We start from the raw sequence: 14857 nt of genomic DNA, 5'->3' as shown, positions 1-14857 counted from the left end.
AGTCAAGCTTTATTGAAGATCAAGATCATTGCTTGGGTAATTTAGTTTAGGAATTTATATTATGTGTGTTAGTACTTTAAGCTCAATCATATACACACATACACGTTTTGGTTTTTGTATATATATAGTTATATATATACATATATGTTTTGGTTTGATAGTTTTCAAGTTTTACTATGAAACAAATGAATAGAATTGGAAAATACTATTTTGTTTCATGTTTATATGCCTATATATGATTTCACCTTTAACAAGCTTATATTTAATTTGCTACAGTAACAGCTAGTTCTGTTTTTTGTTTATTTTAATGTTTTGGGGGTGTTTTTCTTGGTTTTTGGACTTGTTTCATGAGCCTATATATACCCCATTGCTGATGTCTTTTTAAACTAACCAATAGAGTTTTTAATCAAGTTTAATAAAGTTTTTAACAAGGGTTTTAGTTTGGTTTAAGTGTGTTTAAAAAGCTTTTAAGCAAATTGAGAGTTTGTTTTTGTGATTCAATTCTACAAGAGCTTGAGGAGATCATCTATTGGTGTTTGGGCATTCAACTATTCTCCCTCCAACTCTTGATATATTGAGAAGTTTTCTAAACTCTATTTCTAGCTTTTTTATATATTTGATTATCATTGTTATTAAGCTAGAACTACATTGAGTTTAGTTTTGATTTATATCTCTTTGTTCACACACAACCTTTTGAGCTTATTGTATTTACATTCATAGTATAATTTGGGGTTGTGGGTTTGTGACTAAGAGTTGTGCTTAATTGAGTTCTCACCTTGTTTTGAGAACAATCATTTGTCATATTTGTGCTTATTGTGAGAATCACTTTGTAATACACTTGTACACCGAGTGAGGAGTGTGTGGTGAGAGTCGGGGATCGTCCCAAGAGGAGTGGCGTCGGTTGACGTGCCTAGGGAGAGGTTGTAACCGAGCACTTGAGGGAGACACGGCTAGGTCCAACACTTAGTGGGTGTAGAGTGTGATTGCAAGAGTGTGAGTTATAGAGTTTTCGGTTAGCTAGAAAACCGAGTGTGTAGAAGAAGTTTCGGCTTCCAAACCGGATTGTGTTAGTGGATTTCTCCCCGGGAGTGGGGAGCAGAGACGTAGGACGGAAGGTCCGAACTCCGTGATCATATTGCTTGTTTGAGTGTGCTTTGGCGTTCATTCATATTTATGTTCATACCTTATATCGCCATTGTCATTAGCTCATTATCTATATCATCCACTATCTTGTTTAGATTGTTTACCCTTGAGTTTATATATCCTTGCACATACATTGCCTATATCTCTTTGTTAGGATATATCTTGTTGTTCATATTGCTTATCCTAGCTCATATATATTGTTGTATTTTATACTTGCTAGGATAACTTGTTAATTAATTTTAATTGGCATAAAATCGGATTAGATTAGCATAAGACCCTAATCACCCCCCTCTAGGGTCTAACAGATTTGTGGTACGAGGTTATGCGAGAGGAGATGGAGTCTCTTTAGAAGAACGACAAATGGGAGCTTGTCGAGCTTCCAAAGGGACGGAAGGCAATTGGTTGCAAATGAGTGTCTACCAAGAAGGAGGGCATTAAGGGCACTCCAGTGAGATTCAAAGCTAGATTAGTAGCAAAGGGTTATGCACAAGAAGAAGCCATTGGCTACAATGAAGTCTTATCTCCGGTGGTGAAGCACTCTTCGATTCGGATCTTGCTAGCTTTGGTGGCACAATATTATTTAGAATTAGATCAGTTGGATGTGAAAATAGTTTTTTTCATGGTGATCTTGATAAAAAAATTTTATATGACTTAGCCATTAGGGTTTCGAATTGTATGAAAGAAGAAGTTGGTGTGTAGATTGAAGAAATTGCTATACGGGTTGAAACAATCTCCGAAACAGTGGTATAAGAGATTTGATGGGTTCATGATCGGTCATTCGTACATTAGGAGCCAGTTTGATCATTGCGTGTACTATAGCAAGTTGCATGGAGGTGCGTATATTTACTTATTGCTTTATGTTGATAACATGTTGGTTGCTTATATTTTCAGATTTACAATAGATAAATTAAAGATCTAGCTTTCGAGCGAATTTGAGAAGAAAGATTTGGGTGAAGTAAAGCACATTTTGGGGATGGAGATCGACAGAGATAGAGATAAGGGTAAATTTATTTGACATAGATGGCTTATTTGAAGAATGTTCTACAATGATTTAATGTCAGTATGGAGACGAAACCAGTCAGTGTACCTTAAGAAGCCCATTTGAAGCTTTCAGTTGACCTTTTACCGAAGTCAGTTGAAAATAAAGAGTTGATGTTGAACACTCTATATGTGAGTATAGTGGGAAGTTTGATGTACGTCATGATTTGTATGATGCCGGATTTATCAGAGATACTTAGCATGGTTCACAATACATGCACGACCCAGGTCCGAATCATTAGGCTGCCGTAAGATGAATATTGAGGTACATTCGAGGTACTTTCAACGTTGGTTTGGTATTTGAGCGGGACACAAGTGGTGGGTAGCTATGTATTGAATACGTAAATTCGGATTATGCTAGAGATTTGAATAAGCGTCGGTCGACCACGGGATATGTATTCACTTTGACCCGTGTGCCGGTATGTTAGAGATGCACCTTACAATCTACGGTGGCTTTGTCAACGACGGAGGCAGAGTATATGGTGATTACAGAGGCTGTTAATGAGGCAATTTAGCTTCAAGGACTTTTAGAGGACCTTCATGTTTCGCAACGGTTTGTCACCATTCATTGTGATAGCATGAGTACTATATATTTGGCAAAGAATCAAGTTTTTCATATGAGGACAAAGCATATTGATGTCCGCTATCATTTCGTTCGGGATGTTCTTAAAGATGGGAATATAGAGCTCGTGAAGGTCCACACTAAAGACAATCCAGCAGATATGCTCACGAAGGTGGTCCCTAGCAATAAGTTCGGTCATTGTAGAAACTTGTTGCTGATTTGTGCTTGTTGAGGCCTGTCGAGGCCATTTGGATAAACTACGGGTGGCTTGATCCCTTGAGAGAAGGGGTACATAGGTAACCACATTGGTATAGTCGGATTTAGAGAGACGACACATTCGTGCTCTTGTTGGTGTCAGCTCAGTTTTGGAAGCACTTCGTCGAGATGGAGAATTGTTGAAAGCGGGTTATTAGGCCAAACAGGATTCCTAGTCTGTTTTGGTTTTATGGTAACAAGATTCCTGGTCTGTTTTGGTTTTAGGGTTTCTATATATATAAAACATTTTAGAAGTGGAAATAGAGAGAGAAAATTGGTTGTTTTGAACACTTTGAGAGAGAGAATTCTGAGAGGTGAGTTGAGATCTTTTGGTAAGGGTTATTTTGATTGTTTGAGAGTTGTAAGCCATTGTTTTTCTCCTCCATATAGTAAAATCTCCTCATCTTCTCCCCGTGGACGTAGGCAACTTGTCGAATCACGTAAATATCTGTGTTTGTGATTGATTTGTGCCGTTCTTTTGTGAATTACACTCGTTGGTTGTTCTTCTCTCTGGCTCGCCGACTCGTTTGGTTCGTGTACACGCTTCCGTCGACGCGCAACAATAATATATTCATAACCACTCAAAATCAAAATCCTCGAACATATTAGGAAGTATACAAAATTTATTTAATCATGTATATTAACATATTTCAAATTTCTGAAGGACATTCTTCTATACAAAAGCTAAGATAGAAAACCCAATTTATCTTCTATCCATAATAACAAGAAAAATAACAGTAGCATTACAAGTTAGATCAATTCTTTTCCTACACATACAGCTTCCTCCGCCTCCTAGCTCCTTTAACTTGCAAGCTAGAACAAGCCTCACTAGTCACAATCTCATCAATCAAATCCTTAAATATCGATCTCTCGATGTCCAATACAATTCCAGGTACTTCAATGCCTAAATCTTCCCACCCACATGAAGTTTGTATAAGCAAATCCTTGCGAAATCTCAAGTCCTCTTCCTCCACGTTCATGGATGTTGGCCTCTTGACTAATACTTGCTTGATTTCTGAGCATAATTCAGTCCATAAGTACTGACTATTGATCTTCTTGGCTCGATTGAAGAGATCAATTTGAGGTCCATGAATCATCAACTCCAGTTTTTGTACTAAGATTTCCTTTATAATATCAAATATGAGGTCTTGATGGAGCTTATCCGCATTAGACTTTGGCTGAGGTGTGTTTTCTTGAATGCCTGCAGACATTAGTATTTGAAAAACATGATCACAGTCATCATCTGTTGGGCTTATCTGACTTAGATCATTGACCAAGTTCTTGATGACGCAGCGTTTTTGCAGATGGATTTCAGAGCTCAGCTTTGATGTGATGGCATTGGCTAGGTTCATTGAGATCATCTTATCATTATCTGTTAAAAAAAACCAAAATAAACTTTAGTATCGAAACAAAATCGGGGGGAAAAAAATCAGGTTGTCAACTATAAGAAATTTGGCCATTAGGTACTGACCTTCATTTGTACATGAGATTTTATTCATAGGAGAGAGAGGTAAGTCATCCTGGTAAAATGCTGCTTCTAGGACAGAATTGGGGCTTGGCTGCTCTACTGAAACTATTGCAGAATCAATAGATGAAGTATCCTCGTTTTGAATCTGTCAAAGGAATCAACTTCTACATAAATGCAATGCACAATGAAGGATCAATAACTAAGATGCTAATAAGATTGAACCACATTTTCAAAATCATTTAAAAGAGGGTTAATTGCTGATTGACCCCGTGTATTATTGCCAAAATAAACTTACTACCACAGCAGTTCCATTGTAGCCGATGAAAATTTGTTGACCCTTTTCAGGGGTCTATCTACAACAATAGGACTAAAAGGGTAGTGAGTTCAATATGACGATAGTACAGGGTGTCTATCAGAAACTAACCAGTTTAACATGATAGTATAGAGTGTCTATCCGCAATTAACCCTTTAAAAACTGGCAATAAGTAATCAGCAAACTTGGAGTTGACCATCAAAGTCTATTCCTGACTCGTACGCAAAAACATCACATTTTCTGACACACCTTAGTATTAAGGGAATTCTCTGAATTCGACATTAGGATGCTTATTTACCTATTCTCAATGTGTGCATATGTGTGTATGTGTATGTATGTCATTAGGCATGTTATCTGTGCACATTGTCATGGGTGTGTAAATTTTCAAACCTTTTTCAACACAATTATTTTTCTAAAATTTATGTTGTAATTTTGCAATACACGTACCATTTCATTGTCTTTCTCACACGACGGAGAATTTATTATCATGGTAGCCGAGCTAATATCTCCATGTTCCCTTTGACAGATCTCAGCAGATTTTTTGCCTTGGTTATCATCCATTTGAATTTGAGATTTCACTCGAAGATTTCTATTTTGCAAAAGAGGCTCAAATGGCTTCCTCTCGGCTTTCTTCTTTCTAGTTAAGGCCCGTGGTTTCTTCTCAGGTTCAATCTTTCTCTGCTGAACTCTCGGGCTTGAAGACCCTGAACTCTTCACTGGGCTTTCACTTCTTTCTCTCGATGGCTGCTGACGCCTAGGTGATCTCTGCATTAATGGAGCCCGAATCTTCTGTGAATTACTCTCTTCAGTTTTCTTCTCTTTAGGGGTTTGATCTTTAGCCTTTTTCCTAGTTGCTGGATCGCTTGTTTGAACCTTTTTGAGGCCTTCAAGGCCTTCAGATCTTTTAATAGACTTTGCAGGCTTCATGATCACAATTGGGGACTCGAATTTTTGCGAATCCGTTGGTTTCAGATTCTTTGATTGTTGAGATTCAGTCTCTTTGCTCCCTAATATACCCTTAGCTTGCATGGTGTCCAATATGTGTTTAAGAGCCCTCAGATCCTTGTTGGAATGTGAGAACTCCAGCTCTTTTGCTCTTCTATCTATCTGGCTATAAACTGATTCAGTCTGCTGATAACTATGTTTTGAAATACGTTCTTTTTCCCCTTCTCCACTGTATTTTTCAGTATTAGTCCTTGCCAACTTCGTTGGCTCCTGAGATTCTGAACTGGGCAATGCATCTAAGCCCATGAGCTTTGCTACAACACTAGGAATTCCTTGGTTTAGACTGCTTCTACTGAAGTTAGAACTCTGAAGAGAGCTTTCTCTGCTGTCCAATGATAATCTAGGGAGCTCCCTTAGTTTGGTAATAGATTTGCTCCTTGTCATCTCTCTCCCATCACAAGAAAACCGAGGAGCTTCTCTAAGTCTAGTCAGAACCTGAATTGAATCATTCATGTCAACCGACATTATCGGCCTCGGTGAGTCTCTATACTTCAACACTTTGTCTTTCTTTATCTCATCCTTAACAGATGTTTTTACAGATAAAACCCGAAATTCTCCATTAATAGAGTCCTTAATCACATCTCTGAAGTCGTTGCAGATGGGCTTAGTTTGTGAAGCAGAATATGACGTTGAGGGTGAAGAAGAAATGGAAGCTGATGATTCCACCGGGATTTTTTGATTTTCTTTCGAACTCTTGTTGCGATTATGTTCCTGGAATACGTAAATTTATCATTTTAGAAATATTTCTGAGGTTAATACTCGTGAAATGTTATTTTCTTGTGATTCAATATGAAACTTACCCGAACAATTTGTGGAGAACCTGGATTGTGTTCTTCCGTGTAAGTATTGCTGCTTAATTGTGAGTGGCCTATAAAATGAAAATTTACTCACATTAGTGTTTGATTTAAGAACACATAAAGAGTAAACTTCCTTGAAATTATTTACAAAGAAAACAAAAGACTTTGCAGAGCATTGGATAAAAGAAAATTGAATTTGAGTATGATTCCAGAATTCATGATTTTTCTCTTCCAAGAACAGTATCATTGCCTTTTTAGCTGCATGTATCGGGGAACAATAAGAAAATAAATAAAACTTTTCTATTGAGTAAAATCCTAAAATATATAGAGTCACAGAAATGCTGAAAATAGAGTCAATTAAAAACCACAGTGCAGTTTTCCAAAATTCCATTTCTAAAATTTCATATTTTCTTAAGATCCTAGCAAGTCATAATCGTATAAAAGTTACTTGCTTTTTTTCTCCCATCTTTCCCCCCAAAGGAATCATTATTATATGAAATTAAAGATACATTATCTCTTTTCTGTTTCATTCTGAAAATCACAACGTTCTAATGGCTAACTCTTTTCATGGAGAGCAAGCTTGACAATTCCTACAAACTCCAAATATAACACTTTAAAAAAACCACAACCACAGTTATCAACTAATCAAACTATGAGAAGACATACTAAATAATTCATTAGACAATAACGAGCAATCAATGAAAACAGAAGAAAACCCACATTCCACAAACTAATGAGAACATGCTCAAGAATGCCAACTCCCAAAAAAACCACTCCAATGTAGATCACTAGATATATACCTGAAGTGAGTCTCTTATGATTTTGCCCACTGAATCTTCTCCCTGTAATTCGATGATGGCGGTCGAACACTTGAAAGATCCCTGTCATGCACCCAATTTGCCTCTCCAATTCTGGGTTCTCCTCACTCAAACCCATTAACAATTTTGCGGACATTTTATCTGTTTTCTGTTTTTTTCCCCTCTCTCGAGAAAAAACAGAGGAGGAGGAGGAGGAGGGGGAAGAAAGAAGAGAATGTAGTAAGTAAGAAAATGAGGGTTAGTTGGGGGCTTTATTGTGGCAGGGATGGTTGAGGATTCCAAGTGAATTGGGATGAAATGTTAGAAACAGAGTTAAGGGGATGAATTGATTAGGTCAGTAGTAGTAGTAATGGGTTTTGGTCCTTCAGGCTGCATGTGGGACTAAAAATTATTATGATCTATTTTATTACTACTTAGCTTTTTTTTTTTTTCCTATGGGCATGTGATGGTTGTCAGGGGGGAGTTTTTCTTTCTCTCTGCTGCCCAAAGGTTCAATGCTTCCACACTGTCATTTTCCTTTATTTCTGCTCACCAGCTCATTAACAGGAATGCTCTTTTGGCCGGAAAGAGAAGGCTAGCTAGCTCATCATTTCTTCACTCTGCGCATAGAATACATTCATGCAGGAGTCGGGTCTCTTCCTTTTTCTCCCCCACATAAGTTTACCTGTATGTAGAATGTAATTACTTACGTATGAACTTGTCATGCGTCGTATCTTACCGTTACTCCTCCAAAACAAAATGATTTTTCTTCGATGTAATCTTGTTCAATTTTGACTTGTGTTACACCGTCAGCAAACAATTATCTCCCAGAGTCATTCATTAAGGGGCTGTTTGGATCGGTTTTTTGGATGGGTAAAAGGGGGGAAAGCTGTCGAAAATGTCAGCTTTTTTGCAGTTTTCCCCCAAAATCTCCTCTATAAGAGGCGATTTTGGGGGAAGCTGCCGAAAAGCTGACATTTTTGGCAGCTTTCCACCCTTTTACCCATCCAAAAACCGGAACCAAACGGGGCCTAACATCATTAATCAGCAATTCACTAAGTCGAAAATGAAAACAGAAAAATTCAATAGTATTTAACAAACAAGGTTGAAATTGAATAGTTACTATGCTGAAAACTGATAACATCAGTAATTATCAGGAGTCCATGTTAATTATGTTACGGACTCATCGGGGTTCATGAATCATTAATCTGTCAACTTTGCAGGTGATACTCTGCTGATCGCACCTCAACTAAGTAAATAACCTCGACCCCAATAAAAGAATATTCTCTACTTCTTTTGAGAAGATGTACTTTCTTTCTTTTTATTTTTGGGATAATCTAATTAGTTGATGCACTAGGAAAGAAAAAAGATTTGTACTCATCACAATTTTCCCAAATCTGTTTTAAAAATGTCTGTGAGCTTTAGATGTTCAGAATTCCATCATATTTTCTGGGATAAAAACCAGTTGGAGGCTGAAAGTGGATACAATGTGGTCCAGTTCAAAAAATTTCCATCAAAACCTTAAGAGACAGAAGCAATAAAAGCCTCCATGAATCTCACCCAGACTGTCCGAAGTCAGAGAGTCCAGTCCAAAAATCCTTAATGGGTACAGATAAATAAAATTTGCATATTAAAATTTCAAAAATAACAATTGGGTGTTTTATGCACTTATCCCTCCACTGTCCTTTTCCAGTTGCATAGTCGTATCCCAGTATGCTGAACTTTCTGAAGGCAAATTGAAATCTCTTTTGCTTGAATCAAGGTTAGAAATACTTTTCATACCTTCTGCAGTTAGTTTTATATTTATGGAGAAGGAAAGTAACCTTGAGTACATTAATGTGTATAATGTTGCAATATTATTAATTAAAAAAAGGTTTTTTTTCATATTAGTCCCTGAGCCTTTCATAGTTTGAATTAGTCCCTCACATCTTTGTATTCTGAAATTAATCCCTCAAATCTTCTGTCAAATCTTCGCATTTTGAAATTAATCCCTCAAATCTTTTAAGTGTTTTGATATTAGTCTCCCGAATCGTCGTACTTTGAAATTAATCTTTGCAAAACTTGGAAGAGTTTTGAATTCAGTCCCCCCAAATTAGTTAAAGGAATATTCCATGCCAAATCAAACAGCTAGTAACTAGGGGGCGATGGCTAATTTTAAATTTCAATGATTTGGGGGACTAGCACCCATATATCAAAGATTTGCGGGAGTAATATTGAAATAACCCTAAGGAAAACTTAATATCATAATTAATATAGAAAGTGCTACAGTACTCTCACCTCAGGGAGGTATTATATATCGTGTCCTCCCTGGCCTTACGAGATTTTTAATGAGAAGAGAATCAAGAATGCTCAACTCTAATTTGGTATAGTTTCAGAGCATCAGCTCCATGATGGACATGATTAAAAATAAAGGCTTTCAAAATTGTTATCATTATTTGAATTAGATTACAGTTGTGTGTATTTCTATGTGCATGAGATGTGACCATTATTGGTGTATACACATACCAGTATCTAGGAAAATTCTGCTAACTTGATTAAATGTGGGCCCGTTTTCATGTATTCTCATTGATCAAATAGCCTACAAATTGTTATTGATCTTATAATTTTGTATAGATGAGTATTATAGTAATAAACAGGTAGTTAGATGCTAGGTATCTTTTTCATATAAAACTGAATAATTAGGTACTCTAAATATTCTTAAAGGTGATGGTGATTGATTGAGAAGGGAGAATGAGGGGTACAAGAACACATGCACAAAGGAAATGATATCACATGGGAGAAGCCTAACCTAATTGGGCTATATCCACCATGCTCTAATATATCAACCACCATCACCAGTTGTACAACTAGATCACCACATGGAGGTGATACCCCCATATTTTTTTAAGCATCAAATTACCATGTTTTCAGGGTCAACAAGAATGTGATCAAGCCCCTAACCCTTATCATAATCTTAAGATCGACTATGGTAGGTCAATATGTACACGATTCAATGATCATGTGAGGTTCGGCTAACTTGACTTTCTTATACATACTACGATTCAAAATAGCGGTAGCAGTTAGTTTCTTCCTCCCTTGATTTCATTAGGGTCTTGGACCAACTTGATTTGCCACACTTTTAGGAGCAATTCTTGAAAAGAGATTCTTTCCTTCAATGTGATTCATTGGCCATGTACAATTGTGCAGTTGAAGATACGAGATGGTGTGAGCATGAAACTAGGGACTTCCATCATGTTTAGGGCATATGCTTCATCACGAGGAAAAGGGTCCTTTAATTTCCTCTTCACATAAAATCATAGCCTGGATTTGATCTCATCCGTATCGCCCTTCATACAACATAGATAGATTTCTTTAATGCCACATGATCACAACCCAAAGTCTCTCTCAAAAGTATGCGTGATTGTGTAATCATAAATCCAGGGATCATCATCACCATCAGCAGAAGTGGGAGTTGGCTTAGTGAGAGTGCAAGAATCTTGACGCTTTTAGGCCAAGGATCAGGTGAACAAGGGCCAAGTCTAAAAGGGGGAGTAACTTAGCTCCTGATCTCCTTTTTGCATTTTGCTAAGCATGGCAAGTAATTAGGCATCTGAGCCTTGCCTACGAAGCAAAAACTCAACAAGCTCATCCGAGCTGCCGGCAGAATTGGAGCCTGACCATGTGAGGGTGGGCCTCAAATCACAAGGCCATAGCTTTTGGGTTGATGTCCTATGTCCTCCACCTTTCTCTCATTAACACGTGATGTCCCCTTACCAACCATCACCTAGGCCACAACACAAAAGTCCATCCCTAATCCAACCCTGACCTTTTCATCCCAACTCGAGTCGAACCCAAGTTGGTAAAAACCTTCGTAGTGCTAGCTGACCATAGTTACCTGAAACTTTATATACGAGAGAGCAAGGTACTAAAGTGTATGAAGAATTGGTTTCTGACATCAATCCCATACTCAAAACAAGGGCAACCCGGTGTACATCGCTTCTGCTGTGCGTGGGGTCGGACCACTTTCTGATAATAACTGTGTTAGGATGTCTCGCCTTGCGTTTCTTACAGGAGACTGTTTCCATCGCTCAAACCTGTGACCTCCGGGTCACACCAAAACAACTCTTACCATTTCACCAAGACTCTCTCCTTCCATAATTCCGAAAAATACGGGAAAATTTTGTATACTCATGGGACATAGTATTTGTGCTCTTAGGAAACTCTTTGACACTTTTCTGATAATAATTTAACTCGTATGAAGTTGGACGGAACATTGGCTTTCTTCGATTACTGGAAAACTATAGAGATCAGAAAAGTTGTAGGATTTTCTTAGAGGCCCATAATTTGGTGAGATTAATCTGGACTTAGAGAGACGAAATACAATAAAATAGCAGATGGGTCCAAAAAGATACGGGAGTTAAGCTCGTGTTAGCTGTTTGATTACGTACAATTGGGCAAATCACATGTTAGGTGGTGACAGTTTAGTATTCTTATTAGTGCACATTCATATTGGAATCACATATAAGAGTTCAGTAGAATCTGTCCTTTCTTTTATTTATCCATTTACAGAAGAAGATTGAAGTAACAAACGTGTGTATGCAGATTGTCTTGCTTTGACGCAATTTTTTCCCCATAAATTCTTCCTGAAAATATAACATCTTTGTTTTTGGGTCAAAGACGAATTCGAGCATAGTTATGGCACAATGATAATAACAACAATAGGAATGGTGGCCGTGCTTCTGATGGTAAATAGTTGATAACAACAATGAAAGCAACAGAAACATAAATTAATGGCTTCAGCAGGGATAAGAAGAAGAAAAGGTCAGGATAGTGTTTTGGCGAACACATTTTTCAACAGGGCCTGCACATCGTTGGCATGTATTTATCGATCTAATGAAAAAACATAAGAAATGTGACGCTAAAAAATATCCAGATTTCCTTCAAAAACAATCAAGCGCATACGTGCTTTTGTAACCGGGAATAGGAACGTTCATGAAGTACAAATGGAAGCAAGAAGATAGGAATCATCAATTTCTGAAACATTTATGAAGTAAATGTGAGGGTTCATTACAATGTCAGTTATCACGCCAACACAATGACAGGGTGGTGTTTCCTCAGCCAGTACAAAAAATTCATCGACAAGCGTCCAACACCCTTCACCCCCACCAACCAACCCCCTACGACCCACAAACAGACCCCTACAACCACCCACCGTAAGCAACTTCACAATTCACTACCTGAAGAGACTGATGAATAAATTAGCACACCCATACTGCCAAATTCTCAATTATATATAAAAATATCAGCCGTTGGCTAATGGCCTCAGAACATCAAATGCCATCAACCTCAGGCTGAAGAGTTATTGATCTTGTTAACAACTTGCTCATAGTACTTCCAGGATGAATTTTCACTTGTTATAGCATGTCGGCCAAAGGGATGTTGTTGCACGTAGCACTGAACATCATCAGCAAAAGCTAATCCTTCCAAATAAACTCGAAGATCTCCTCCTGACCCTGGTTGTGATATAAAAGATGTAAATTTGGATTTTTCATGCCAAACTTGATTGCAAACCTTACAGGAGAAGATTTACCTAAAGAACAGTCATTTTCATCATTGTAACTGTAGGGGCAAGGGAAGATGCCAGTGAAAGGCTGAAAAATAAAACAATATAGGAGAAAGTTGCCATCATAACATTTTGACAAGTTTTAGAATAAAATAACGAAGACAAAATATTATCTTACAGGATTGCATAGAGCTTTATATGGGGAGTCATCAATTAGCAATGTGTTCACAGGTGAGTAATCTCCTTTTTCCCAAGGAAGATTGTCTCCCTCCTTGTTCCAAAGCTTCTTCAGTTGCTTCAGAACTAGTGGTTTGTTTCTATCATCAAGGGTCTTGAAACCAGTATAAGTGCATTGGGATGCATCCTGTGCGTAAAAACACATGCAATTAAAACACAACTAACATGAAAATAGCAATAACTACATTGCAGAATGCGTGCGAAAAAAAAGTAATACAACTGAAAACAGTCTTATTCAAAATATTTCAAGCATGACCACAAACAGATAAAAAAGGATATATATATATATATATGAGAATGCTGGAGAAGAGCTGGCAGCTCTTCTCCCCTGTGAGCTGCTAGGTGTAAGACATGTGAGCCCCCACACCGATGTGACTAGTAGGGGTCCCACATGTCATGGACTTGTTAGTTTACGAGAAAAAAGAGCTTGATATATTATATATATGATATATATATTATATTATATATATATGGAATGCTGAAGAAGAGGCTGGCAGCTCTTCTCCCGTGTGAGCTGGGCTAGGTGTAAGACATGTGAGGAGCCCCACAGACCGATGTGACTAGTAGGGGTCCCACATGTCATGGACCTGTCAGTTTACGAAGAAGAAGAGCTGCAGCTCTTCTCGCGTTTTTCTGTATATATATATAGCAAAACTTGTGTCAACTTAAGTGGTAGCAAAAGTATCCACCAAGCTTTTTAGCCACTCATATTGCCTAGGGATCCTTGCATGATATGAAATATTTTTTATATTAGATAAATGAGTGACTAGAAAGTTTAGTGGACATCATACTTAAGTTGATAGGAGTTTCTTCTCTCTCTCTCTCTAATATATATATATATATATAGTATATATATATAGTATGAGAGAGAGAGAGAGACCCAAAATTAACAAGCTTCCTGAGTACAAAATATACAATTGCAGCACAGGGGATGCTTCAGTTGGCTAGAGTCTACACAAGATTACGCAAATTGGATCTTATCAGCAGACAACTCTTATTGACACATTCTAAGATCCATGCTAGAACTAAAAGAATGTTCTTTATGATGACACAGTTCGATATAATAAGTTAAACAGTAACTTTTACAGAGAGACTGATTGTTTCCTTCTGACAAATGAAGCTGCTAATAGCACATTGGGGTCACGAAATAAGGTCCAATTCTCCTGATGTTATGCCTTAGATTTCTAGATTAACAAAGTTCTAAGAGCAGAATGGGTTTTAACAAAGTTCTCACTCAAGAAATTTAAAAAAATAAAGAGGGTTTAGTCATATTACACCCCCAAAATCTTGGTTAGTCAAGTCTTCACAAATGAAATTCCGAATCTCTTAAGTAATTTTTAAAAAAGAAACCCCAGGATGAATCCCATCCAAACATCCTACAATAATTTTAAAACACCCCAAGATGATTCCCATCCAAACATCCTACAATAATGTAATTAACTCTTAACTATTGCATTAATCCGACCTGTATCAATCTTTATTTCCCAATCTCTCGTCCGTCTCCCATCTTGAGTGAGTTGAGTGAGGGAGGGAGGGTGAGAAAGGGGTAGGTGAGCCCGCTAAGTTGTTAATTGGCTCAAATCTGACTGTCGCCTTTATCAAGGGCATAAGTTCAAAGCAAAACATTCACTAACATAGACAGTAAAAAAAGAGTAACTAAAACTAACAAACTTAAGAGAGATGGGGGTCTAATTTAGAAA

At 37.5% G+C, this 14857-nt stretch overlaps 2 protein-coding genes across 3 annotated transcripts in view; both read right to left on the bottom strand.

Annotated features, from left to right (window-relative positions):
- Window positions 3621–7767, bottom strand: LOC109834465 (protein LONGIFOLIA 1-like). The gene is made up of 5 exons (XM_020402487.1): window positions 7382–7767; window positions 6585–6652; window positions 5227–6495; window positions 4470–4611; window positions 3621–4370 (listed from the first exon to the last, which is right to left on the bottom strand). Exons 1-5 carry the CDS (start codon window positions 7533–7535, stop codon window positions 3766–3768), a joined length of 2238 nt encoding a protein of 745 aa, XP_020258076.1. The 5' UTR covers window positions 7536–7767; the 3' UTR covers window positions 3621–3765.
- The window catches only part of LOC109834463, a 4739-nt gene continuing 2243 nt past the window's right edge, over window positions 12362–14857 (bottom strand). For both annotated transcript variants that reach the window (XM_020402486.1, XM_020402485.1), the window contains exons 5-7: window positions 13099–13284; window positions 12948–13008; window positions 12362–12870 (exon numbers count right to left, since the gene is read on the bottom strand). In XM_020402486.1, the coding sequence (XP_020258075.1) occupies window positions 12704–12870; window positions 12948–13008; window positions 13099–13284 (414 nt within the window). In that variant the 3' untranslated portion in view covers window positions 12362–12703. The remainder of the gene's footprint in view (window positions 12871–12947; window positions 13009–13098; window positions 13285–14857) is intronic.

This window comes from Asparagus officinalis, chromosome 3 (assembly GCF_001876935.1).
Source record: "Asparagus officinalis chromosome 3, Aspof.V1, whole genome shotgun sequence".
Classification (NCBI taxonomy): Eukaryota; Viridiplantae; Streptophyta; class Magnoliopsida; order Asparagales; family Asparagaceae; genus Asparagus; species Asparagus officinalis.
Note: the sequence above shows the minus strand (reverse complement) of the source record. Positions and strands in the feature narration are given on the sequence as shown.

Excerpts from the sequence above, each read along its gene's own strand:
- LOC109834465 (XM_020402487.1), bottom strand. The coding sequence starts at position 7,535 with ATGTCCGCAAAATTGTTAATGGGTTTGAGTGAGGAGAACCCAGAATTG. Across the intron at positions 6,653-7,381 it reads TCATAAGAGACTCACTTCAG|GCCACTCACAATTAAGCAGC; the intron begins GTATATATCTAG and ends TTCATTTTATAG. Across the intron at positions 6,496-6,584 it reads GTTCTCCACAAATTGTTCGG|GAACATAATCGCAACAAGAG; the intron begins GTAAGTTTCATA and ends TACGTATTCCAG.